The sequence below is a fragment of the Oenanthe melanoleuca genome, chromosome 25, assembly GCF_029582105.1.
Source record: "Oenanthe melanoleuca isolate GR-GAL-2019-014 chromosome 25, OMel1.0, whole genome shotgun sequence".
NCBI lineage: Eukaryota > Metazoa > Chordata > Aves > Passeriformes > Muscicapidae > Oenanthe > Oenanthe melanoleuca.
Genome location: NC_079358.1, coordinates 2,405,823 through 2,433,572, shown reverse-complemented (window position 1 = coordinate 2,433,572; position 27,750 = coordinate 2,405,823). Strand labels below are relative to the sequence as shown.

The 27,750-nt window shown below is 47.3% G+C and overlaps 1 protein-coding gene across 1 annotated transcript; it reads left to right on the top strand.

Moving 5' to 3' along the window:
- The first annotated feature begins 240 nt into the window (after positions 1 to 240).
- PIP5K1A (phosphatidylinositol-4-phosphate 5-kinase type 1 alpha) lies at positions 241 to 27,519 on the top strand. The gene is made up of 16 exons (XM_056510743.1): positions 241 to 325; positions 2,614 to 2,648; positions 2,789 to 2,863; positions 4,311 to 4,441; positions 5,392 to 5,509; positions 7,484 to 7,636; positions 11,897 to 12,196; positions 14,928 to 15,130; positions 18,474 to 18,557; positions 18,800 to 18,848; positions 19,535 to 19,619; positions 20,341 to 20,478; positions 23,110 to 23,236; positions 23,745 to 23,804; positions 24,713 to 24,776; positions 25,349 to 27,519. Exons 1-16 carry the CDS (start codon positions 262 to 264, stop codon positions 25,349 to 25,351), a joined length of 1,689 nt encoding a protein of 562 aa, XP_056366718.1. The 5' UTR covers positions 241 to 261; the 3' UTR covers positions 25,352 to 27,519.
- The last annotated feature ends 231 nt before the right edge of the window (positions 27,520 to 27,750 follow it).

Genomic DNA, 27,750 nt, shown 5'->3' with positions numbered 1-27,750 from the left:
CGGTTGGACATTATAGGGGCGTGGCTTAGAGCTGAGGGGGCGGGGCGGGCGGGGAAGAGGCGCGGTTTAGCTGCACGGGGGCGGTGCCATATGGAAAAGGGGCGGTGCTGGGCAGCGAGTGGGCGTGTCTTTGTCCATATATGCAAAAAGGGGCGTGGTTTACCCGGGAATGGGCGTGGCCTGTGTGGGCGTGGGGGCGGCCGGGCGTGGCGCGCGGGGGCGGGCTGAGCTGGTGGGGGGGGGCGCAGCGCGCGCTCCAAGATGGCGGCGGCGGCGGCGGGGCCCGAGTCCGGCGGGAGCAGCGGCAGCAGCGGCGGCCTCGGCGGTACCGGCCGGGAACGGGGCCGGGGATGCGGCCGGGAGGCTCGGGCAGGGCTCGGAGGGGGTCCAGGGTGGGAGGCCGGGGGTAAACGGGGCGTGGGGGGGTGAGGGAAGGGGGTGGGGGGTCTGAGGGCGTGAGGGGCTGAGGGGAGTGAGGGGATTTTGGGGGTTATGAGGGGTCTGAGGGCGTGAGGGGAGTGGGGGATTTGGGGGGGCGTGAGGGGCTGAGGGGAATTGAGGGATTTTGGGGGGCTCTGAGGGGATTTGTGGGGTTATAAAGAGTGTTTTGGCAGAGTTGTGAGGGGGATTTTGGGGAGTTATGAGGGAGTTATGAGGGGGATTTTATGGGGTTAAGAGGGTTTTTCTGGGAGAGTTATGAGGGATTTTTTGGGGGGGGCTGTGAGGGGCATTTGTGGGGTTATGAAGGGTTTTTTGGCAGAGTTGTGAGGGGGATTTTGGGGAGTTATGAGGGGGATTTTTTTGGGTTATGCGGGGGATTTTGTGGGGTTGTAAGGGTTTTTTTTGGGAGAGTTATGAAGGATTTTTGGGGGGGCTGTGAGGGGCATTTGGTGGAGTTATGAAGGGTTTTTTTGGCAGAGTTGTGAGGGGGATTTTGGGGAGTTATGAGGGGCTGAGGGGAATGGGGGGATTTTGGGGTGTTGTGAGGGATTTTTTTGGGGTTTATGAGAGACATTTTGTGGGATTATGAGGGTTTCTTGGGGTTATGAGGGTTTTTTGAGAGGTTATGAGGAGATTTTGGGGTATTATAAGGGGGATTTTGGGGGCGTGAGGGGGCTCTGAGGGTCTGAGAGTTCTCAGGGGTGAGGGAATTTTTGGGGGATCTTTGGTGGGTTTAGGGCGATGAGACTGAGAGGATTTTTGGGGTTTTTGATGGATTTGAGGCTGTGAGATTGAGAGGGTTTTTGGGGGCTCATTTTGGGGTGCAGAACTCGGGCTGAGGGGGATTTTTGGGGCTTCTCCTGGGGTGTGGGATTGTCAGTCTGATGAGGATTTCTTGGGGGTCTTTTAGATATTTTTGGGGTCGAGTCTGGTTTTTTTGTGGGATCTTTGGGGTGTTTTTAGGGGTGTAAAGCTGTGGGGTTTATAGGGATTTTCTGAGGGGTTTATAGGGACTTTTTTGGGGGGTCTGGGGGTGTAGAACAGTGGGGCTGAGGGGGATTTTTGGGGATCTTTAATGGGATTATTTGGGGGCGGGACTCTTTTAGAGAGGCAATTCTGGATCTTCCTGAGGGAATTTTGAGGGAAATTTGGATTTTCATGTGGGAATTTTAAGGGAAATTTGGATTTTTCTGAGGGAATTTTGGGGCATCTGGATCTCCCTGGGGATATCTGGAGTTTCCTGAGGGAATTTTAGGGTAGTCTTGGATCTTCCTGAGTGAATTTTTGGGGGGGATCTGGATCTTCCTGAGGAAATTTTGTGGGATCTGGATCTCCCTGGGGGTGTCTAAGATTCCATGGGGAGGAGTCTGGACCCTGCTTTTTCCCAGGAAAAACCAAATTCCAAACTTCCCTTCGACTTTAAGGACACGCGGGGAGGGAAATGAGAGACTCCAAATTCTCTCTTCCTCCCCAAAAAAATAAAAAATAAGAAAAGGGAACGGGGTGGGGAGGGAGAAGTTTGTTGGTGCCAGGGAAATCCGATCCCAGTTCCTGTCCGGTGACTCACAGGGGGAGGGAACAGCTCGCGGGGATCCCAAAATCCCAGAAAAAAAAACCCTAAAAAGAGCCCGGGAACGATGTGGGAACGGCGACAAAACCCTGGAATTTGTTTGGATAAGCGGGAATGTGAGCCAGGGAAAGGGCTGGAAGCACAGCCAGCGCTCGGAAAATCGGGAATTCGCCAGCTTGGAGGGTTTTTTTAGGGATAAACCAGGGGATTTTTGGCTTTTATAGCCGAGAATTTTTGTTTTTTCCCGAACCTGGCAGAACTTCTGGGAGAATCCAGCCCTTTATCCCGCTTTTTTCCAGCTCCAAATCACTTTTTCTACTTTAAATTGTGGGTGCAGATCCATAAAAATTCCATTTGGGAAGGAGCTCCTTGCTCCTTGCTTTTCCCTGGAAGGGTTTAAGGCATGATCCCTGATTTCCTGATTCTTTATCCATGTTTTTTGGGGGGAATTTGTGCCAGAAACCCAAGGAGAAGAGTGTGGAGAGTTGGGATAAATTCAATTTTTGGGTTCTTTTGTGGGATTTTTCTTTTTTTTCTGGGATTTTCTCTGTTTTTCTGGGATTGACCCCTCTCTGAGCACTGATATTCCTTTCTCTTGGCAGGATCCAACACCTTCAAAAAATCCCTGACTCCTGAGGTGAGTTCCAGGCTGGAAAAATCCTAAATTCCAGCTTTTTCTTCTTTTCCAATTTTTTGAGAGGCAAAAATCCTGGAAAAAAAAAAAATTGAATTTTCCCATTTTTTTTCTCTCTTCTCCCATTTTTTCCTTTTCCCAAGATGCCAGGAGGATCCCAAACCATCCGAAAAGGCCACAGAGGAGTGGATTCCACAGGAGAAACCACCTACAAAAAGGTAAATTCCCACTTTTTTCCCCCATTTCCCAAGGAATTCTACCCAGGATCGCTGCAGGAATGGGAGGAGATGCCATGGAAATGAAGGAAAAAAATGGAATTTTTGGGGGTTTTTTGGCTGCTTTTGCAGAAGATTTTTAACCTGTGATTTCCCAGGTTTTTTGGGAGCTTCCCAAAGGCACAAAAATTCCCATAAATCCCATGGAGTGGCTGGAACTGGGTGGGCAGAGAGTGCATTGTTGGGGAATTTTGTAAATGGGGGAGTTTTTTGGGGTCTTCCTGTTGAGTTCCAGCTGCTTCCATTGAATTCCTGCCAATTCCCACTGAATTCCCATTCCCATTCCCATTGAATCCTTTTCATTCCCATTGGATTTCTGTTCCCATTCCCACAGAATTCCATCAGTTCCCACTGAATTCCCATTCCCATTGAACTCCTGCCACTCCCATTGAATTCCCATTCCCACTGGATTTCTGTTCCCATTTCCATTCCCACCCCAGTTCCCATCCATAATTCTCATTCCCCATCCAAAATTCCTGTTCCTCATCCATAATTCCCACCTGGAATTCCCATTCCCCATCCCTAATCCCCATTCCACACCCAGAATTCCCACCCACAATCCCCATTCCCACCCCTAATTCCCATTTTTTTTTCCCCAGACCACCTCCTCAGCCCTGAAGGGAGCATTTCCCACCCCTAATTCCCATTTTTCCTGTCCCCAGACCACCTCCTCAGCCCTGAAGGGAGCATTTCCCACCCCTAATTCCCATTTTTTTCCCAGACCACCTCCTCAGCCCTGAAGGGAGCATTTCCCACCCCTAATTCCCATTTTTTTCCCCAGACCACCTCCTCAGCCCTGAAGGGAGCATTTCCCACCCCTAATTCCCATTTTTCCTGTTCCCAGACCACCTCCTCAGCCCTGAAGGGAGCATTTCCCACCCCTAATTCCCATTTTTCCTGTCCCCAGACCACCTCCTCAGCCCTGAAGGGAGCATTTCCCACCCCTAATTCCCATTTTTTTCCCCAGACCACCTCCTCAGCCCTGAAGGGAGCATTTCCCACCCCTAATTCCCATTTTTCCTGTTCCCAGACCACCTCCTCAGCCCTGAAGGGAGCATTTCCCACCCCTAATTCCCATTTTTTCCCCAGACCACCTCCTCAGCCCTGAAGGGAGCATTTCCCACCCCTAATTCCCATTTTTCCTGTCCCCAGACCACCTCCTCAGCCCTGAAGGGAGCATTTCCCACCCCTAATTCCCATTTTTTCCCCCAGACCACCTCCTCAGCCCTGAAGGGAGCATTTCCCACCCCTAATTCCCATTTTTTCCCCCAGACCACCTCCTCAGCCCTGAAGGGAGCATTTCCCACCCCTAATTCCCATTTTTTTCCCCAGACCACCTCCTCAGCCCTGAAGGGAGCATTTCCCACCCCTAATTCCCATTTTTTTCCAGACCACCTCCTCAGCCCTGAAGGGAGCCATCCAGCTGGGCATCACTCACACCGTGGGCAGCCTCAGCACCAAGCCCGAGCGCGACGTGCTCATGCAGGACTTCTACGTGGTGGAGAGCATCTTCTTCCCCAGGTTGCCATTCCCATTTTCCCCAATTTTCCCTTCTGTTTTTCCCCTCTCATCCCTTTTCTCTCTCTTGTTTTTTTGTTTTTTTTTTTTTTTTTCCTTTTTTACTCTTTTTGTTCCCTTTGCCCTCCTTCCCCCCACCTTTTATGTCCTTTCTCCTGCTTTCCCCTATTTCCCCCCTTTTTAATCTTTTCCCTTTTCCTCCCATTTTTCCTCCCTTTTCCTCTTTTTGTTCCCATATTCCCCCTTTTTCCCCTTCCCCTTTCTCTCCTCTTTTCCCTATTTGCTCCCATTTTCCCGTTCCTTTCATCTTTTTTTCCATTCTCTTTTTCTATTTTGCTTGCCCTGTCTTTTTTTCCTGTTTTCTTCATCCTTTCCTTTCCTTTCCTTTCCTTTCCTTTCCTTTCCTTTCCTTTCCTTTCCTTTCCTTTCCTTTCCTTTCCTTTCCTTTCCTTTCCTTTCCTTTCCTTTCCTTTCCTTTCCTTTCCTTTCCTTTCCTTTCCTTTCCTTTCCTTTCCTTTCCTTTCCTTTCCTTTCCTTTCCTTTCCTTTCCTTTCCTTTCCTTTCCTTTCCTTTCCTTTCCTTTCCTTTCCTTTCCTTTCCTTTCCTTTCCTTTCCTTTCCTTTCCTTTCCTTTCCTTCCCTCCCCTCCCCTCCCCTCCCCTCCCCTCCCTTCCCCTTCCCTTTCTCTATTCCTATTCCTTTCCATTCTTTTCCATTCCTTTCCCTTTCCTTTTCCACTCCTTTTCCCTTTTTCCCCATTCCCTTTTTCCAATTCCCTTCCCTTTCCCATTCCTGTTCCCCCCATTCCCTTTCCACTTTTCGCTTTGCCTTTATCCCATTCCCTTCCCTTTTCCCCTTCTCTCCCTGGAGCTGAAATCTACTACCCAGGGGTGCTTCAGGTCCAGATTCCCTCTGGAATATCCCAGTTCTGATCCCAATCCCAAATATTCACAGTGAGGGCAGTAACCTGACCCCCGCCCACCACTACAACGATTTCCGCTTCAAGACCTACGCGCCCGTGGCCTTCCGCTACTTCCGGGAGCTCTTCGGGATCCGCCCCGACGACTACCTGGTGAGTCTGGGAGCAGCTGCCATTGCCTGCCACCCCTTTTCCTTTCTTCTCTTTTGTCCCCTTTCCCCTTTCTCTTTCCCTGTTTCCCTTTTCCATTTTTCCTTTTTTCTCAAATTTTTCCCCTTCCCCTTTTCCTTTCTTCTTTTCCCCTTTCCCTTTCCCCTTCCCTTTCCCCTTTCCCTTTCCCCTTTCCCTTTCCTTTTCCTTTCCCCTTTCCCTTTCCCTTTTCCCTTTCCCCTTTCCCTTCCCCTTTCCCTTCCCCTTTCCCTTTCCCCTTTCCCCTTTCCCTTTCCCTTTCCCCTTTCCCTTTCCCTTTCCCTTTCCCTTTCCCTTTCCCTTTCCCTTTCCCTTTCCCCATTTCCCTTTCCCTTTCCCTTTCCCTTTCCCTTTTCCCTTTCCCTTTCCCCTTTCCCCTTCCCTTCCCCTTCCCTTTCCCCTTTTTTTTCCCTTTCCCCTTTCCCTTTTTGCTTTTCCTTTCACTTTTCCCTATTCCTTTTCCTTTTCCCCTTTCCTGTTTTCCCTTTTCCCTATCACTTCCCCTTCTCCCTTCTCCTTTTCTGTTTTCCCTTTCCCTTCTCTTCCCTTTTTCAATTTTCCCCCTCTGATTTCCCCCCACTTCCACCTTTTTTCCTCTTTCCCCCACCTTTTTTCACCTTCTTCCACCTTTCCCACATTTCAAGACACCTTTTCCCCTTTCCCATCCCCACATTTTGCCTTCCCCTTCACCCACCCACCAACTCCCACCTGCCTTCCCCCTCCAAACCCCCAAACCCATTCCTGATGGAATTCCAGCATTTTCCCCCTTTTCCCCCCAGAACTCCCAATGGAATTCCAGCATTTTCCCCTTTTCCCCCCAATACTCCCGATGGAATTCCAGCATTTTCCCCTTCTCCCCCCAGCATTCCTGATGGAATTCCAGCATTTTCTCCCTTTTCCCCCCAGCAATCTTGATGGAATTCCAGCATTTTCCCCCTTTTTCCCCCCAGCATTCCCAATGGAATTCCAGCATTTTCCCCCCAGCATTCCCAATGGAATTCCAGCATTTCCCCCTTTTTCCCCCCAGCCTTCCCAATGGAATTCCAGCATTTTCCCCCTTTCCCCCCCCCAGCATTCCTGATGGAATTCCAGCATTTTCCCCCTTTTCCCCCCAGAACTCCCAATGGAATTCCAGCATTTTCCCCCTTTTCCCCTCAGAACTCCCAATGGAATTCCAGCATTTTCCCCCCAGCATTCCCAATGGAATTCCAGCATTTCCCCCTTTTCCCCCCAGCATTCCCAATGGAATTCCAGCCCAGCATTCCCAATGGAATTCCAGCGTTTTCCCCCTTCTCCCCCCAGCATTCCTGATGGAATTCCAGCATTTTCCCCCCAGCATTCCCAATGGAATTCCAGCATTTCCCCCTTTTCCCCCCAGCATTCCCAATGGAATTCCAGCCCAGCATTCCCAATGGAATTCCAGCGTTTTCCCCCTTCTCCCCCCAGCATTCCTGATGGAATTCCAGCATTTTCCCCCCAGCATTCCCAATGGAATTCCAGCATTTTCCCCCTTCTCCCCCCAGCATTCCTGATGGAATTCCAGCATTTTCCCCCCAGCATTCCCAATGGAATTCCAGCATTTTCCCCCTTTTCCCCCCAGAACTCCCAATGGAATTCCAGCATTTTCCCCCCAGCATTCCCAATGGAATTCCAGCATTTTCCCCCCAGCATTCCCAATGGAATTCCAGCCCATCATTCCCAATGGAATTCCAGCATTTTCCCCCTTCTCCCCCCAGCATTCCCGATGGAATTCCAGCATTTTCCCCCCAGCATTCCCAATGGAATTCCAGCATTTTCCCCCCAGCATTCCCAATGGAATTCCAGCCCAGCATTCCCAATGGAATTCCAGCATTTCCCCCTTTTCCCCCCAGCATTCCCAATGGAATTCCAGCCCAGCATTCCCAATGGAATCCCAGCACTCTCCCCCTTTCCCCCCAGTACTCCCTGTGCAGCGAGCCCCTGATCGAGCTCTCCAACTCGGGCGCCAGCGGCTCGCTGTTCTACGTCTCCAGCGACGACGAGTTCATCATCAAAACCGTGCAGCACAAGGAGGCCGAGTTCCTGCAGAAGCTCCTGCCTGGCTATTACATGGTGAGCCCAGAATTCCCAAAATTCCCAACCCTGGGAAGCACCTGGAATGGTGGAGGGATGGAAATATCCCAGCTGAGTCAAACAAAATCGGGTTTGGGTCCGTGGAGTTGTTGGGGTTGTGCCCTCGTTGAGTTTGAGCCATTTGCAACCTGAAGATGCTGAAAATCCATGGAAAGCCCCAGGAACCCATTGAGAAACCCCAAAAATCCGTGGGAAAACCACAGAAGTCCCTGGGAAAACCCAAAAATCTGTGGAAAACTCTCAAAATCAATGGGAAACCCAGCAATCCACGGGGAAACCCCAACAATCCATGGACAGCCCCAAAATCCATGGAAAGCCCCAGAAATCCATTGAGAAACCCCAAAAATCCATGGGAGAACCCCAGAAATCCCTGGGAAAACCCTGAAATCCATGGAAAACCCAAAAATCTGTGGAAAACTCTCAAAATCAATGGGAAACCCAGCAATCCACGGGGAAACCCCAACAATCCATGGACAGCCCCAAAATCCATGGAAAGCCCCAGAAATCCATTGAGAAACCCCAAAAATCCATGGGAAAACCCCAAAAATCCATGGGAAAACCCTGAAATCCATGGAAAACCCAAAAATCTGTGGAAAACTCTCAAAATCCATGGAAAACCCAGCAATCCACGGGGAAACCCCAACAATCCATGGACAGCCCCAAAATCCATGGAAAGCCCCAGAAATCCATTGAGAAACCCCAAAAATCCCTGGGAAAACCCCAGAAATCCCTGGGAAAACCCTGAAATCCATGGAAAACCCAAAAATCTGTGGAAAACTCTCAAAATCAATGGGAAACCCAGCAATCCACGGGGAAACCCCAACAATCCATGGACAGCCCCAAAATCCATGGAAAGCCCCAGAAATCCATTGAGAAACCCCAAAAATCCATGGGAAAACCCCAGAAATCCCTGGGAAAACCCTGAAATCCATGGAAAACCCAAAAATCTGTGGAAAACTCTCAAAATCCATGGAAAACCCAGCAATCCACGGGGAAACCCCAACAATCCATGGACAGCCCCAAAATCCATGGAAAGCCCCAGAAATCCATTGAGAAACCCCAAAAATCCATGGGAAAACCCCAGAAATCCCTGGGAAAACCCTGAAATCCATGGAAAACCCAAAAATCTGTGGAAAACTCTCAAAATTCATGGAAAACCCAACAATCCATGGGGAAACCCCAACAATCCATGGACAGCCCCAAAATCCATGGAAAGCCCCAGAAATCCATTGAGAAACCCCAAAAATCCATGGGAAAACCCCAGAAATCCCTGGGAAAACCCTGAAATCCATGGAAAACCCAAAAATCTGTGGAAAACTCTCAAAATTCATGGAAAACCCAACAATCCATGGGGAAACCCCAACAATCCATGGACAGCCCCAAAATCCGTGGAAAACCCAAAAAATTCTTGGCAAACTCAAAAAACAAAGGGATTTTGATGCTCTTGATGTGTTTCAGCAGTGATTTCAACACATTTCCAACCTCAAAACCCCAAATCCACCGAAAACCCAAAAAAAATTCATAGAAAATCCCAAAAATGCACAGAAAACCCCGAAACTGCACAAAAAAAATCCCATAAACTCACAGAAAATCCCAAAAATCCACAGAAATCCCCGTAATCCACAGAAAACCCCCAAATCCATGGAAAACCCCAAAAATTCTTGGAAAACCCAAACACCAGAGGGATTCTGATGTTCTTCTCACATTTTACCTGGGATTTTGATGCATTTCAAATCCTCCAAACCCCCTCAAAACTCCCTAAGAAATGTTGAAAACCTCCATAATTTTCACCTTTTTCCCCAATTTTTTCCCTCTGCAGACCCTGAACCAGAACCCCAGGACCCTGGTGCCAAAATTCAGAATTAAACCCTCACTAATTATTAGTTAATTATTAATAATCATTAATTAAATGATCCCACCTTTTCTGAGTCTTTGGGTACCCCTGGATTTGGGAATTTTGGGGAGTTTTTGGGAATTTTGGGGAATTCCTTTGCCCTGCAGTCCTACGGGTCAGCAATTAACCCTTCATTAATTATTCATTTATTATTAATTAACCAACCCCACCTTTCCTGAGCCTCTGGGTACCCCTGGATTTGGGAATTTTGGGGAGTTTTTGGGAATTTTGGGGAGTTTTTGGGAATTTTGGGGAATTCCTTCGCCCTGCAGTCCTACAGGTCAGCAATTAACCCTTCATGTTTCCTGAGCCTCTGGGTACCAGGCAATTTCGGGAGGGGGGGGCGAATTTTTGACAATTTTTTTACCGACTTTTTTCAATCCATTCCCCTATTTTTATATTTATATATATTTTTTTTTTTTTGTGTCAGAACCTGAACCAGAACCCCAGGACCCTGGTGCCAAAATTCAGAATTAAACCCTCATTAATTAATAGTTAATTATTAATAACCATTAATTAACTCATCCCGCCTTTTCTGAGTCTTTGGGTACCGCCGAATTTGGGAATTTTGGGGAGTTTTTGGGTATTTTGGGGAATTCCTTTGCTCTGGAGTTCTACAGGTCAGCAATTAACCCTTCATTAATTATTAATGAACCAACCCCATGTTTCCTGAGCCTCTGGGTACCAGCCAATTTCGGGAGGGGGTGAATTTTTGATAATTTTTTTACCAGACTTTCTCCAATCCATCCCCCAATTTATTTTTTTTTTTTTTTGTCAGAACCTGAACCAGAACCCCAGGACCCTGGTGCCAAAATTCAGAATTAAACCCTCATTAATTATTAGTTAATTATTAATAATCATTAAACTGGTCCCACTTTTCCTGAGCCTCTGGGTACCAGGCAATTTCAGGGGGGGGCGAATTTTTCGCAATTTTTTTACCGACTTTTTTCAATCCATTCCCCTATTTTTATATTTATATTTTTTTTTTTTTGTGTCAGAACCTGAACCAGAACCCCAGGACCCTGGTGCCAAAATTCAGGATTAAACCCTCACTAATTATTAGTTAATTATTAATAATCATTAATTAAATGATCCCACCTTTTCTGAGTCTTTGGGTACCGCCGGATTTGGGAATTTTGGGGAGTTTTTGGGAATTTTGGGGAATTCCTTTGCTCTGGAGTTCTACAGGTCAGCAATTAACCCTTCATTAATTATTAATTAAGCAACCCCATGTTTCCTGAGCCTCTGGGTACCAGGCAATTTCAGAGGGGGCGAACTTTTTACAATTTTTTTACTGAGCTTTTCAATCCATTCCCCTATTTTTATATTTATTTTTTTTTGTGTCAGAACCTGAACCAGAACCCCAGGACCCTGGTGCCAAAATTCAGAATTAAACCCTCATTAACTACTAGTTAATTATTAATAATCATTAAACTGGTCCCACTTTTCCTGAGCCTCTGGGTACCAGGCAATTTCAGAGGGGGGGCGAATTTTTGACAATTTTTTTGCCGACTTTTTTCAATCAATTCTCCAATTTATTTATTTATTTTTGTGTCAGAACCTGAACCAGAACCCCAGGACCCTGGTGCCAAAATTCAGAATTAAACCCTCACTAATTATTAGTTAATTATAAATAATCATTAAATAACTGGTCCCACCTTTCCTGAGTCTTTGGGTACTGCCAGATTTGGGAATTTTGGGGAGTTTTTGGGAATTTTGGGGAATTCCTTTGCCCTGCAGTCCTACAGGTCAGCAATTAATCCTTCATTAATTATTCATTTATTATTAATTAACCAACCCCACCTTTCCTGAGCCTCTGGGTACCAGGCAATTTCAGAGGGGGGGCGAATTTTTCACAATTTTTTACCGACTTTTTTCAATCCATTCCCCTATTTTTATATTTATATTTTTTTGTGTCAGAACCTGAACCAGAACCCCCAGGACCCTGGTGCCAAAATTCAGAATTAAACCCTCACTAATTACTAGTTAATTATGAATAATCATTAAATAACTGGTCCCACTTTTCCTGAGCCTCTGGGTACCAGGCAATTTCAGAGGGGGGCGAATTTTTGACGATTTTTTTGCCGACTTTTTTCAATTAATTCCCCAATTTATATTTTTTTTTTGTCAGAACCTGAACCAGAACCCCTGGACCCTGGTGCCAAAATTCAGAATTAAACCCTCACTAATTATTAATTAATTATTAATAATCATTAAACTGGTCCCACTTTTCCTGAGCCTCTGGGTACCAGGCAATTTCGAGGGGCGGAATTTTTGACGATTTTTTTTACCGGCTTTTTCCAATCCATTCCCTGATTTTTATATTTATATTTTTTTTGTGTCAGAACCTGAACCAGAACCCCAGGACCCTGCTGCCCAAGTTCTACGGGCTGTACTGCGTGCAGGCGGGCGGGAAGAACATCCGCATCGTGGTGATGAACAACCTGCTGCCGCGCTGGGTGCGCATGCACCTCAAGTACGACCTCAAGGGCTCCACCTACAAGCGCCGCGCCTCGCCCAAGGAGCGCGAGAAGGTTTTCCCCACCTTCAAGGACCTGGACTTCATGCAGGACCTGCCCGACGGGCTCTTCCTGGACTCGGACATGTACAACGCCCTGTGCAAGACGCTGCAGAGGGATTGCTTGGTGAGGGTTTTTTTTTTTTTTTTTTTGTGGGGGGTTGTTCTGATTTTTTTTCTTGATCTTTTTTTGGGGGAGGAGTTTAGGGGTGTTCCACCATTTTTCCTGATTTTTGGTGGGTTTTTTTGGTGGGAAATTGGTGGGTGTTCCACCATTTTTTCTGTTTTTTCGTGGGGAAATTTGGGGGTGTTCTGCCATTTTTCCTGATTTTTACTGGGGTTTTTCTTGGGGAAAGCTGTGGGTGTTCCACCATTTTTCCTGATTTTTGGTGGCTTTTTCTTGTGGGAAATTTGTGGGTGTTCTGCCATTTTTTCTGTTTTTTTTGTGGGGAAATTTGTGAGTGTTCCGCTTTTTTTCTTGATTTTTTTGTGGAGAATTTGGGGGCGTTTTGCTTTTTTTTCTTGATTTTTTTGTGGGGAAATTCTGGGTGTTCCGCCTTTTTTTCTGTTTTTTTTTTTGTGGGGAAATTGTGGGTGTTCCGCCATTTTTCCTGATTTTTAGTAGGTTTTTTTTTTGTGGGGAAATTCTGGGTGTTCCGCCTTTTTTTCTGTTTTTTTTTTTGTGGGGAAATTGTGGGTGTTCCACCATTTTTCCTGATTTTTGGTGGTTTTTTTTGGTGGGAAATTTGTGGGTGTTCCTCCATTTTTCCTGATTTTTGGTGGGGTTTTTTTTTGTGGAAAATTGGTGAGTGTTCCACTTTTTTTTCTGTTTTTTTGTGGGGAAATTTGTGGGTGTTGCGCTTTTTTTCTTGATTTTTTTTTTGTGAGGAATTTGGGGCTGTTTTGCTTTTTTCTTGATTTTTTGGGAGGAATTTGTGGGTGTTCTGCCATTTTTCCTGATTTTTGGTGGGTTTTTTTTATGAGAAATTTGTGGGTGTTCCGCCATTTTTTCTGTTTTTTTGTGGGGAAATTTGTGGGTGTTCTGCTTTTTTTCTTGATTTTTTTGTGGGAAAATTGTGGGTGTTCCGCCATTTTTCCTGATTTTTAGTGGGATTTTTTTGTGCAAAATTTGTGGGTGTTCCGCCATTTTTCCTGATTTTTAGTAGGTTTTTTTTTGTGGGGAAATTCTGGGTGTTCCACCTTTTTTTCTGTTTTTTTTTTTGTGGGGAAATTGTGGGTGTTCCGCCGTTTTTGCTGATTTTTGGTGGGTTTTTTTATAGGAAAGTTGTGGGTGTTCCGCTTTTTTTCTTGATTTTTGGTGGGGTTTTCTTGTGGAAAATTGGTGGGTGTTCTGCCATTTTTCCAGATTTTTGGTGGGGTTTTTTTGTGGGAAATTTGTGGGTGTTCCGCTTTTTTTCCTGATTTTTTTGTAAGGAATTTCTGGGTGTTTTGCTTTTTTTCTTGATTTTTTGTAAGGAATTTGGGGGTGTTTTGGTTTTTTTCTTGATTTTTTTATGAGGAATTTGGGAGCGTTTTGCTTTTTTCTTGATTTTTTTTTTTTGTGGGAAATTTGTGGGTGTTCCACCATTTTTCCTGATTTTTGGTGGGTTTTTTTTGTGGGAAATTGGTGGGTGTTCTGCCATTTTTCCTGATTTTTAGTGGGGTTTTTTTATGAGAAATTTGTGGCTGTTCTGCCATTTTTCCTGATTTTTAGTGGGGTTTTTTTTTGGTGGGAAATTTGTGGGTGTTCCGCCATTTTTCCTGATTTTTGGTGGGTTTTTTTTGTGGGAAAATTGTGGGTGTTCTGCCATTTTTTCTGTTTTTTTGTGGGGAAATTTGTGAGTGTTCCGCTTTTTTTCTTGATTTTTTTTGTGGGGAAATTCTGGGTGTTCCACCTTTTTCTCTGTTTTTTTTTGTGGGGAAATTGTGGGTGTTCTGCCATTTTTCCTGATTTTTGGTGGTTTTTTTTGTGGAAAATTGGTGAGTGTTCCGCCATTTTTTCTGGTTTTTTTGTGGGGAAATTTGTGGGTGTTCCGCGTTTTTTTCTTGATTTTTTTTGTGGAGAATTTGGGGGCGTTTTGCTTTTTTTTCTTGATTTCTTGTGGGAAAATTGTGGGTATTCTGCCATTTTTCCTGATTTTTGGTGAGGGTTTTTTTTGGGGAATTCTGTGGGTGTTCCACCATTTTTCCTGATTTTTGGTGGGGTTTTTTTTGTGGGAAATTTGTGGGTGTTTCTCCATTTTTCCTGATTTTTTGTGGGGAAATTTGTGGGTGTTCCACTTTTTTTCCTGTTTTTTTGTAAGGATTTTTTGAGTGTTTTGCTTTTTTTCTTGATTTTTTTGTGGGGAAATTCTGGGTGTTCCACCTTTTTTCCTGGTTTTTTTTCGTGGGAAAACTTTGGGTATTCCACCATTTTTCCTGATTATTTTTGTGGAGATTTTGGGGGCATTTTGCTTTTATTTCTTGATTTTTTTTTTGTGGGGAAATTGTGAATATTTTGTCTTTTTACCTGTTTTTTTTTTTTTTGTGGGAAAAATGGAGTGTGTTCCATCTTTTTCTCTGTTTTTTTTTTGTGGAAAAATTGGTGGTGTTCCACCATTTTTCCTGATTTTTGGAGGGTTTTTTTGTGGGAAAATTGTGGGTATTCTGCCTTTTTTCCTGTTTTTTTTTTTGTGGAAAACTTGAGGCTATTCTAACATTATTCCTGTTTTTGGTGTGAAAATTACGAGCGTTCTGCAATTTTTCTCGTTTTTTATAGAAAAATGATGCATGTTCTACCCTTACCCCATATTTTTAGTGGCACTCTTGTGGATGCTGTGATTTTTTCCCAAATTCCTGATTTTCTGGCCCTTTTCCAGGTGCTGCAGAGTTTCAAGATCATGGACTACAGCCTGCTGGTGGCCATCCACAACCTGGACCTGGCGCAGCGCGAGCGCGCGGCCGGCACGGCCGGAGGGGACGGCCCCGGGCGGCCGGCGGCACAGAGAGCGCTCTACAGCACGGCCGTGGAGTCCATCCAGGGGGAGGCACCCAGGGGAGGGACATTCGAGACTGAGGACCAGTGAGAGAGGGACTGGGATGGACTGGGAGTGACTGGGAGGGACTGGGATTCATTGGGAGTGACTGGGGTTTACTGGGAGTGACTGGGACAGCGCTCTACAGCACGGCCGTGGAGTCCATCCAGGGGGAGGCACCCAGAGGGGGGACATTCGAGACTGAGGACCAGTGAGAGAGGGACTGGGAGGGACTGGGATTCACTGGGAGGGACTGGGATTCACTGGGAGGGACTGGGATTCACTGGGATTCACTGGGACTGGGATGGACTGGGAGTGACTGGGGTTCACTGGGGTTCACTGGGAGTGACTGGGAGTGACTGGGACAGCGCTCTACAGCACGGCCGTGGAGTCCATCCAGGGGGAGGCACCCAGAGGGGGGACATTCGAGACTGAGGACCAGTGAGAGAGGGACTGGGAGGGACTGGGAATCACTGGGAATCACTGGGAATCACTGGGAGGGACTGGGAGTGACTGGGACAGCGCTCTACAGCACGGCCGTGGAGTCCATCCAGGGAGAGGCACCCAGGGGAGGGACATTCGAGACTGAGGACCAGTGAGAGAGGGACTGGGAGGGACTGGGAGGGACTGGGAGAGGGACTGGGGTTCACTGGGATGGACTGGGAGTGACTGGGAGTGACTGGGACAGCGCTCTACAGCACGGCCGTGGAGTCCATCCAGGGAGAGGCACCCAGGGGAGGCACCTTCGAGACTGAGGACCAGTGAGAGAGGGACTGGGATGGACTGGGAGGGACTGGGAGGGACTGGGGTTCACTGGGAGTGACTGGGACAGCGCTCTACAGCACGGCCGTGGAGTCCATCCAGGGGGAGGCACCCAGGGGAGGGACCTTCGAGACTGAGGACCAGTGAGAGAGGGACTGGGATGGACTGGGAGGGACTGGGAGGGACTGGGATGGACTGGGAGTGACTGGGACAGCGCTCTACAGCACGGCCGTGGAGTCCATCCAGGGAGAGGCACCCAGGGGAGGCACCTTCGAGACTGAGGACCAGTGAGAGAGGGACTGGGAGGGACTGGGAGTGACTGGGGTTCACTGGGAATCACTGGGGTTCACTGGGAGTGACTGGGATAGCGCTCTACAGCACGGCCGTGGAGTCCATCCAGGGGGAGGCACCCAGGGGAGGGACATTCGAGACTGAGGACCAGTGAGAGAGGGACTGGGAGGGACTGGGATGGACTGGGAGGGACTGGGAGGGACTGGGATTCACTGGGAGGGACTGGGACAGCGCTCTACAGCACGGCCGTGGAGTCCATCCAGGGAGAGGCACCCAGAGGGGGAACATTCGAGACTGAGGACCAGTGAGAGAGGGACTGGGGGTTACTGGGATTCACTGGGAATCACTGGGAATCACTGGGGTTCATTGGGAGTCACTGGGAGTGACTGGGACAGCGCTCTACAGCACGGCCGTGGAGTCCATCCAGGGAGAGGCACCCAGGGGAGGCACCTTGGAGACTGAGGACCAGTGAGAGAGGGATTGGGATTCACTGGGAGGGACTGGTGTTCACTGGGAGGGACTGGGGTTCACTGGGAGTGACTGGGAGTGACTGGGGTTCACTGGGAGTGACTGGGGTTCACTGGTGTTCACTGGGAGTGACTGGGACAGCGCTCTACAGCACGGCCGTGGAGTCCATATCGAGGGAGGCACCCAGAGGGGGGACATTCGAGACTGAGGACCAGTGAGAGAGGGACTGGGATGGACTGGGAGGGACTGGGGTTCATTGGGAGTCACTGGGAGTGACTGGGACAGCGCTCTACAGCACGGCCGTGGAGTCCATCCAGGGGGAGGCACCCAGGGGAGGGACCTTCGAGACTGAGGACCAGTGAGAGAGGGACTGGGAGGGACTGGGATTCACTGGGAGTGACTGGGATGGACTGGGATTCACTGGGAGGGACTGGGAATCATTGGTGTTCACTGGGAGTGACTGGGACAGCGCTCTACAGCACGGCCGTGGAGTCCATCCAGGGGGAGGCACCCAGGGGAGGGACATTCGAGACTGAGGACCAGTGAGAGAGGGACTGGGATGGACTGGGAATTACTGGGAGGGACTGGGAGGGACTGGGGTTCACTGGGAGTGACTGGGATGGACTGGGACAGCGCTCTACAGCACGGCCGTGGAGTCCATCCAGGGAGAGGCACCCAGAGGGGGGACATTCGAGACTGAGGACCAGTGAGAGAGGGACTGGGAGTGACTGGGAGGGACTGGGATTCACTGGGAGTGACTGGGAGTGACTGGGAGGGACTGGGATTCACTGGGAGTGACTGGGAGGGACTGGGATTCACTGGGAGTGACTGGGGTTCACTGGGAGTGACTGGGAGGGACTGGGATTCGCTGGGGTTCACTGGGAGGGACTGGGATTCGCTGGGGTTCACTGGGAGGGACTGGGAGTGATGGGATTCAGATAACTGGGATTGGAAACTCCATCGAGTCCGTCCAGGGGGAGGCACCCTGAGGGGGAGCCTGTGAGACTGAGGACCAGTGAGAGTTACTGGGATGGACTGGGATTCACTGGGAGTGACTGGGAATTACTGGGATTTCTGGGAAGTTGGGAGACGTCCCTGCCCATGGATTTTTCGGGATCCTTGGGGTTTTTCCATCCCAAACCGATCCCAAATCCCTGATCCCAAATGCCTGATCCCATTCCCTGATCCTAATCCTTGATCCCATTCCTATTTCCAATGCCTAACCTCAACACCAATCCCTGATCCCAATCCCAAATCCCTGATCCTGATCCCAATCCCAAATGCCTGATCCCAATCCCTGATCCCTGATCCCATTCCCTAATCCCAATCCCAAATGCCTGATCCCAAATCCCTGATCCCAAATGCTGAATCCCATTCCCAGTTTCTGATCCCAATCCCTGATCCCAATCCCAAATCCCTGATCCCATATCCCTGATCCCAATCCCAAATCCCTGATCCCAATCCCTGATCCCAATCCTAAATCCCTGATCCCAATCCCTGATCCCTGAATCCCAAATGCCTGATCCCATTCCCTGATCCCAATCCCAATCCCTGATCCCAATCCCAAATCCCTGATCCCATTCCCTGATCCCAATCCCAAATGCCTGATCCCATTCCCTGATCCTAATCCTTGATCCCACATGCCTGATCCCATTCCCTGATCCCAAATCCTAAATCCCTGATCCCAAATCCCTGATCCAATTCCCTGATCCCAATCCCTGATCCCAATCCCAAATCCCTGATCCGAATCCCAAATGCCTGATCCCAAATCCCTGATCCCAAATCCCTGATCCCAAATCCCTAATCCCAAATCCCTGATCCCATTCCCAGATCCCAATCCCAATCCCTGATCCCTGTCCCCTTTCCCAGGATGGGCGGGATTCCCGCCCGGAATTCCCGCGGGGAGCGGCTGCTGCTCTACATCGGCATCATCGACGTGCTGCAGTCCTACAGGTCAGCAATTAACTCATTAATTATTAATTAATTAATTATTAACCATTCATTAACCAGTGCCACCTCTCCTGAGCCTTTGGGTGCCCCTGCATCGGCTGCTTCACCCAAATTTTGGGAATTTTGGGAGAATTTTTGGGAATTTCTGCTTCATTCCCTTTGTCCTCCACTCCTATAGGTCAGCAATTATTAATTAATTATTAATTAATCAATAATTTTTGGGAATTCCTGCTCCCTCCCTGCAGGTTCGTGAAGAAGCTCGAGCACTCCTGGAAGGCGCTGGTGCACGATGGGGTGAGTGGGAATTTTTATGGGAAAACGGGAATTTTGTGGGGAAAAAATGAGGATTTTGTGGGGGGGGAATGGGAATTTTGTGGGGAAAAAAAATGAGAATTTTTATGGGAAAAATGGGAACTTTTTTAACGGGAAAATGGGAATTCTCGGGGGGAAAATGGGAATTTTTGGAGGGGGAAATGGGTGCTAATTCCCATTTTTTGGGTGGTAATTCCCATTTTCTGGGTGGTAACTCCCATTTTTTGGTGCGTAATTCCCATTTTTTGGTGATAACTCCCGTTTTCTGGGTGGTAACTTCCATTTTTGGGTGATAACTCCCATTTTTGGGTGATAATTTCTATTTTTTGGTGTATTATTCCCATTTTTGGGTGATAATTTCCATTTTTGGGTGATAATTTCTATTTTTTGGTGTATTACTCCCATTTTTGGGTGATAACTCCCATTTTTTGGTGATAACTCCCATTTTCTGGGTGGTAACTCCCATTTTTTGGTGCATAACTTCCATTTTTTTGGTGATAACTCCCATTTTTGGGTGATAATTTCTATTTTTGGGTGATAATTTCCATTTTTTGGTGCATAACTCCCATTTTTTGCTGTATAACTCCCATTTTTTGAGGGATAACTCCCATTTTCTGGGTGATAACTCCCATTTTTTGGTGGATAATTCCCATTTTTTTGGCTTCCAGGACACGGTGTCCGTGCACCGGCCCAGTTTCTACGCCGAGCGCTTCCAACGCTTCATGTGCCACACGGTGTTCCGGAAAATTCCACGTGAGTGCAGCCCCCTCCCTCCCCAAATTCCCTCCTTCCAGCCCAAATTCCTGCTCCACATCCCACACAATTCCCACTCCTGACTTTCTCCCTTTTTCCCCATTTTTTCCCCATTTTTTCCCCTTTTCCCCATTTTTCCCCATTTTTTCCCCATTTTTTCCCCATTTTTTCCCCATTTTTTTGCATTCTTTTCCTATTTTTTCCCATTTTCCCCCTATTTTTTTCCCTGGAAAACTGTTGTTTTGGGTTTTTTTTTTTTCTTAAAAAACTGCTTTTTTTTTCCCTGAAAAACAAATGGTTTTTTTCCCCCTGAAAAACTGCTTATTTGTCTCTTGAAAACTTGGTGTTGTTTTGGTTTTTTTTTTCCTAAAAATCTTCACTTTTTTCCTAAAAAACTGGGGTTTTTCTTCCCTGTAAAAATGCTTTTTTTTTTTTTTCCTAAAAAATGCTCTTTTTTCCTTCCTGTAAAATTTTTTTTTTCCTAAAAAACTGCTTATTTTTCCCTGGAAAACTGTTGGCGTTTTTTTTTTTTCCTAAAACACTTCACTTTTTTCCTAAAAATCTGCTTTTTTTTTCCTGTAAAAATACTTTCTTTACCCTAAAACACCCCTTTCTTTTATTTTCCTTCCCCTTTCCCACCTCCTCCCCCTCCTCCCTGCCCCAACCCCCTTTGGATATTTTGGAAAATCCCAAATTCTGATGAATTTTTCCCTTTTTGCAGTGAAACCTTCCCCGTCCAAGAAGAGCCGGGGCCAGGCCGGGCCCAGGAGGAGCCAGGGGGGGATCCCAGCCCCAAACCCCGCCCAGGGATCAGGGGATGGCAGGGCCCAGCCAGGCCCTGAGGCCGACCTGGAGCAAGGTGGGAATGGGGCATTTAGCCCCAAAAATCTCTTTTTTATCCCCAAAAAAAATCCCAAAATTTATTCCTAAAAAATCACGGATTTTGTCATCAAAAAATCCTCGTTTCTATCCCAAAAAATCCCGATTCCATTCCAGGTTCTGGATCCCATTCCCAATCCTATTCACAATCCCATTCCCAGTTTCCCATTCCCATTCCCAGTTTCCCATTCCCCTTATCCCATTCCTATTCCCAGTTTCCCATTCCCATTCCCAGTTTCCCATTCCCAGTTTCCCATTCCCATTCCCAGTTTCCCATTCCCAGTTTCCCATTCCCAGTTTCCCATTCCCAGTTTCCCATTCCCCTTCCCAGTTTCCCATTCCCAGTTTCCCATTCCCAGTTCCAGGCTGGATCTGCTGCCCCGCTCTATCCCTGATCCCAGCACAGACTCTGTGCCCATGTCCTTGTCCCCATTCCCAGTTTCTGATCCCATTCCCAGTATCCCATTCCCAGTATCCCATTCCCAGTATCCCATTCCCAGTATCCCATTCCCAGTTTCTGATCCCAGTATTTCTGGTCTCATTCCCAGGTTCCAGGCCGGATCTGCTGCCCCGCTCCATCCCAGACCCAGCTGTGACTCGGTGCCCACGTCCCTGTCCCTGTCCTTGTCCCCATTCCCAGTTTCTGATCCCATTCCCAGTTTCTGATCCCATTCCCAGTATCCCATTCCCAGTTTCTGATCCCATTCCCAGTATCCCATTCCCAGTTTCTGATCCCATGTTTCTCATTCCCAGGTTCCAGGCCGGATCTCCTGCCCCGCTCCATCCCTGACCCCGGCTGTGACTCGGTGCCCACGTCCCTGTTCCTGTCCTTGTCCCCATTCCCAGTTTCTGATCCCATTCCCAGTTTCTGATCCCATTTCCAGTTTCCCATTCCCAGTTTCTGATCCCATTTCCAGTTTCCCATTCCCAGTTTCTGATCCCATTTCCAGTTTCCCATTCCCAGTTTCTGATCCCAGTATTTCTGTTCCCATTACAGATTCCAGGCCGGATCTCCTGCCCCGCTCCGTCCCTGACCCCGGCTGTGACTCGGTGCCCACATCCCTGTCCCTGTCTCCATTCCCAGTTTCTGATCCCATTCCCAGTATCCCATTCCCAGTTTCTGATCCCATGTTTCTCATTCCCAGGTTCCAGGCCGGATCTCCTGCCCCGCTCTGTCCCCGATCCCGGCTGTGACTCGGTGCCCACATCCCTGTCCCTGTCTCCATTCCCAGTTTCTGATCCCATTCCCAGTATCCCATTCCCAGTTTCTGATCCCATTCCCAGTTTCTGATCCCAGTATTTCTGTTCCCATTACAGGTTCCAGGCCGGATCTCCTGCCCCGCTCCATCCCTGACCCCGGCTGTGACTCGGTGCCCACATCCCTGTTCCTGTCCTTGTCCCCATTCCCAGTTTCTGATCCCATTCCCAGTATCCCATTCCCAGTTTCTGATCCCATTTTTCTCATTCCCAGGTTCCAGGCCGGATCTGCTGCCCCTCTCCATCCCAGACCCAGCTGTGACTCGGTGCCCACGTCCCTGTCCCTGTCCCTGTCCCCATTCCCAGTTTCTGATCCCATTTCCAGTTTCCCATTCCCAGTTTCTGATCCCATTTCCAGTTTCCCATTCCCAGTTTCTGATCCCATTTCCAGTTTCCCATTCCCAGTTTCTGATCCCATTCCCAGTTTCTGATCCCATTCCCAGTTTCTGATCCCATTCCCAGTTTCCCATTCCCAGTTTCTGATCCCATGTTTCTCATTGCAGGTTCCAGGCCGGATCTCCTGCCCCGCTCCATCCCTGACCCCGGCTGTGACTCGGTGCCCACGTCCCTGTCCCTGTCCCTGTCTCCATTCCCAGTTTCTGTCCCCATTCCCAGTTTCCCATTCCCAGTTTCTGATCCCATTCCCAGTATCCCATTCCCAGTTTCTGATCCCATGTTTCTCATTCCCAGGTTCCAGGCCGGATCTCCTGCCCCGCTCTGTCCCCGATCCCGGCTGTGACTCTGTGCCCACGTCCCTGTCCCTGTCCCCATTCCCAGTTTCTGATCCCATTCCCAGTTTCTGATCCCATTCCCAGTATCCCATTCCTAGTTTCTGATCCCATTCCCAGTTTCTGATCCCATTCCCAGTTTCTGATCCCATTCCCAGTTTCTGATCCCATTCCCAGTATCCCATTCCCAGTTTCTGATCCCATTCCCAGTTTCTGATCCCATTCCCAGTTTCTGATCCCATTCCCAGTTTCTGATCCCATTATTTCTGTTCCCATTCCCAGGTTCCAGGCCGGATCTGCTGCCCCACTCCATCCCTGACCCCAGCTGTGACTCGGTGCCCACGTCCCTGTCCCTGTCCCTGTCCCCATTCCCAGTTTCTGATCCCTTTCCCAGTTTCTGATCCCATTCCCAGTTTCTGATCCCATGTTTCTCATTCCCAGGTTCCAGGCCGGATCTGCTGCCCCGCTCTGTCCCCGATCCCGGCTGTGACTCGGTGCCCACGTCCCTGTCCCTGTCCCTGTCTCAGTCTCTGTCCCCATTCCCAGTTTCTGATCCCATTCCCAGTTTCTGATCCCATTCCCAGTTTCCCATTCCCAGTTTCTGATCCCATGTTTCTCATTCCCAGGTTCCAGGCCGGATCTCCTGCCCCGCTCCATCCCAGACCCCGGCTGTGACTCGGTGCCCACGTCCCTGTCCCTGTCCCTGTCCAGCCCCTCCCTCGGCAGCGCCGGCGCCGCGTCCCCCCCCAGCAGGTGGGAGCGAATTCCGGGAATGGGATTGGGAAAAGGGGCTGGGGGTCAGTGCTGGGGGATTGGGATCATTCCTGAGGCTTTGGGATCATTCCTGAGGCTTTGGGATCATTCCTGGGGTATTCGGATCATTGGCGAAGATTTGGGATCATTCCTGAGGATTTAGGATCATTCCCGAGGGATTGGGACATTTGGGGATCATTCCCAAGGGTCTGGGATCATTCCTGAGCATTTTTTTGGGATCATTCCCAAGGGTCTGGGATCAGTCCTGAGCATTTTTTTGGGATCATTCCCAAGGGTCTGGGATCATTCCCAAGGGTTTGGGATCATTCCCGAGGGTTTCTTTGGGATCATTCCCAAGGTTTTTTTGGGATCACTCCTGGCTTTTTTGGGATCATTCCCGAGCCCTTGGGATCTCTGCCCCATCCCAGCCCCTCTCTGGGAAGTTTTCCTTGGAATGACCCCTCTGGAAATCTGGGAATTCTCCCCCAACATTCCCAAATTCCCGCAGGTCCGTGGGGGTTGAAGTTCACCCAGGGCCCGGAGCAGCTCCTGGAATTTCCCTGCCCAGGTGAGGCTGGATCCAGGTTTTTTATGGAATGTTTTCCAGGAATTTCTGGGATTTGGAGCTTTTTGGGGTCGGATCTTTCCCGAAATCTGGGAAATTCCCAAGGAAATTCCCCTGGGGATGTTCCTGCTTTTCCTGCTCCCAGAGAATGGACTGGGGTGGAATTGCTTGGAATTTTTATGGAATATTCTCCTTATCCACAATTTCCATGGAATTCCCATATGGAATTAACCTGGAATATTCCCTTTATCCACATTTTCCATGGAATTTTCATCTGGAATTCCTCAGGATCCTCTCAATCCACAAATCCCATGGAATTCCCATATGGAATTAACCTGGAATATTCCCTTTATCCACATTTTTCACGTGAAATTTTCATGGAATATTTCCTTTATCCACAATTTCCTTGGGGAAAAAAATCCTCTGGAATTCCTGAGGATTCTCTGCATCCACAAATCCTACGTGGAATTTTCATGGAAAATTCTTCTTATCCACATTTTCCATGGAATTCCTGGGTGGAATTAACCTGGAATGTTCTCTCCATTCATGTTTTCCATGGAATTTTCATGGAATATTCTCCTTACTCACATTTTCCATGGAATTCCCATATGGAATTAACCTGGAATATTCTCTTTCTCCACATTTTCCATGGAATTTCCATGGAATATCCCCTTGATCCCCATTACCCCTGGAATTCTGGAATTCCCAATCCCTTCATTCAAAATTCCCAAAAAAACCCCTAAAATCCCTTGGGAAAAAAATAGGATTTTCCAATGTTTTGAGGGTGATTTTTTTCAGGATTTCCTGGGAATTCCGTGGGAACAGCAGAAAGTTGGGATTTAGGGCTGGGATTTCTTGGATTTCCCCCCAAAAAATTCCCAAAAATTCCCATTTTCCCATTGTTTTTCCAGTGGATCCCCCGGCCCTTCCCTGCCCCTGGAGCTGGAGGAGCTGCAGGAGACCGAGATCAGCTTTGTGAGTGTTTTCCATGGAAAAATTGGGAATTCCCAGGGAATTCCCAGAGATTTGGGATCCTGAAATTTCCTGGGATCGGCTCTTCCCTCATCCCCATGGGTTTGGGCAGCCCAAAATTCCTGGAATTCCCTAAAAAAGGAGGAAAAATCCTCATTCCCAAATCCCATCCTGAGCATTCCCAGATTTTCCAGGTTTGATCCCAGTGGGATTTGGGAAGAAAATTCCAGCTCAAAATTCTGGGAATTTGTTTAAAAAGAGGAAAATTCCTCATTCCCAAAAGTGTGGATTATCCCAAATCCCTGGAACTTTTTTGGAATTTTCCTGGAATGGATTTCAGTTGGATTGGGAATGGAATTCCTGGAATTTTCTTGGATTTTTCCTGGAATTTCCCGTGGATTGGGAATGGAATTTGTTCAGAAAAGAGGAAAATTCCTCATTCCTGAGAGTCTGGAATATCCCAAATCCTTTAAACTCCCAAAATTTTAGGAAAAAAACCCCCAAATATTCCATGTGGAAAATTCCTAATTTTCCTTCATTCCCTGTTTTGTTTTTTTTTTTTTTTCTCTTCCCAGTGAATCGACGCCGTTGGAATCCCAAAAATCCTTCGGAATTTCTTCTTCTCCCACCAATCCTGGGAGCTGGAAAACCAGGAATGGCCCCTGGGAAAATCTGGGAATGTGGAAATTCCCTCTGGAATTCTCGGAGCCGCCGAATTCCTTGGAAAACCGAGGATGAAAATCAGGACAAAAAAGGACCTGAAATTCCCAGGAATTCCCGAATTTTGGGCTAAAAAAAAAAATGGGAAAGAATTCCTGGAAAATTCCCAGCGGGAATCAGACCCACCCCGACTTTTTTGGGAATTTTTTGGGGGAATTTTTGGGGTTTTATTTTTATTTTTATCCTGATTTTTTTTATTTTTGTTTTTAAATTTCCTGCCTAGTTTTTAGTGTTGTGGGAATTCTTGGGATTATTAATTATTAGTAATTATTAATTATTATTTTTTTATTCCTAAATCGGGATTTGCTCCATGGAAAATCCTCTGGAAAACAGGGGGAAAAAAAAGGAGGAAAAATCAGGGAAAAGTTCCTGGCTCCTCCCTTTTCCCAGCAGGAATTTTGGGAAGTTGTTCCCATAATCAGGAAAAATTTTCTTGGAATGTTTTGGGAATTTTTTTTGAATTTTCTTGGAATTTTGGGGAATTTTTTGGGGATTTTTTTTTGGATTTTGTGGAATTTTTAGGGGATTTTTTGGGATCTTCAGAATCCAATCCCATTCTGCGATTTCCACCTAAATTTTTTAAGGATTTCCCTCCAAAATCCCACTTTTCCAATCCCCAAATTCCCCTTTTTTAAAACCTCTTGACATTCCCACAAAATTCCTGGAGCGGATTTTTGGATGGGAAAAAAAATTCCAAACCTGGATCCATCCCAAAAAAATTCCCAAAAATCCCAAAATTCTGGAGCAACCCCTGGAGCTGGAGCTGATTTTTGCTCCCTGGTTGTTTTTTTTATGGAATAAAACCCAATTTTTTTCCAAAATTCCCACTTGGAAAAATCCCATTTTTTTAATGAAAAACCCAAAATTTTGAGCTTTTTATGCTGTAAAAATCATGGAATGTAGAGCAGGGAGGGAATTTTTCCCAAAGCTCTTCCCACTTTTCCCTTTTTCCACATTTTTTTACAGAAAAGCTGATTTTTCCCACCCTAAAATCCCAGATTTTTCCCCTCTGGAATTGCCTTATCCCGGGAATCCTCAGCTCAGCAATTCCCACCTGGATTTTTCCAAGATTCCCAAAGGGAATTTGGGGAAAATTCCATTGGATTTTCTCTTTTTTTTCCAGGAATTTTCCCTTTTTCCCTTGGAATATTTGTCTATATTAGACAAATTCCCTCCCAGTCCCATTTTATTCCCATTTTTTATCGGATCAGGAGGGGGAAATGCCCCAATTTTCCCATTTTTTCCCCAATTTTCCCATTTTTTTCCCATTTTTCCCCCAATTTTCCCAGTTTTTCCCCCATTTTCCTCCATTTTTTCCCAATTTTTTCCCAATTTTCCCATTTTTTTTGCCCCCCAGAACAGAATATTTATGAATATTTAAATATTTTTGGGATAATTCCCCTTTTTCCTGGGAATTCTCCTCATCCAGAGGCTTTTGGGGGGTGGGGTTGGAATTTTTGGGATTGGGGTTTTTTGTTTTTTAGGGTTTTTTTTTTGGGATTTGCCTGTTCCAAAGGTGGAAATTTGGGAATTCTGGGGGGAATTTTCCAGGAGAAAAAGAGAATTTGGCTCTTCCTGGGCATGGAGGGACTTTTCTGGGAATGGGAATGGAATTTTCCTGGATTTGGGATGGAATTTATGGAATTTTTCAGGAGTTGGGACAGAATTCATGGAATTTTCCTGGACTTGGGACAGAATTCATGGAATTTTCCTGGATTTGGGATGGAATTTTCATGGACTTGGGACAGAATCCACAGAAATTTTGTGGACTGGGAATGGATTTTTCCTGGATTTGGGACAGAATTCCTGGAATTTTCAAGCTGCCATTCCCAGGGAGAATCTGGTGCCTCTGGATCATGGATGGAGTTCTCCTGGAATTCCTGGAATGTTCATGGGATTTTTCCTGCATTTGGGAATGAAACTCATGGAATTTTCTTAGAATTTTCCTGGATTTGGGAACGGAATTCCTGGAATGTTCATGGAATTTTCCTGCATTTGGAAATGAAGCTCGTGGAATTTTCATGGATTGGGAATGGGTTTCTGTTGGATTGGGAATGGAATTCCTGGAATTTTCCTGGGCTGGGAATGGAATTTTCCTGGTTTTTCCCTTGGATTGGGAGTGGAATTCTTGGAATTTCCATGTCCCATGGGGACATCACTGGGGACGTGGAGACACTGACACAAGGGGACATTAGTGGGGACATCAGTGGGACATTGGGGACAGCCATGAGGACATCAGGGAGGACATTGGGACATC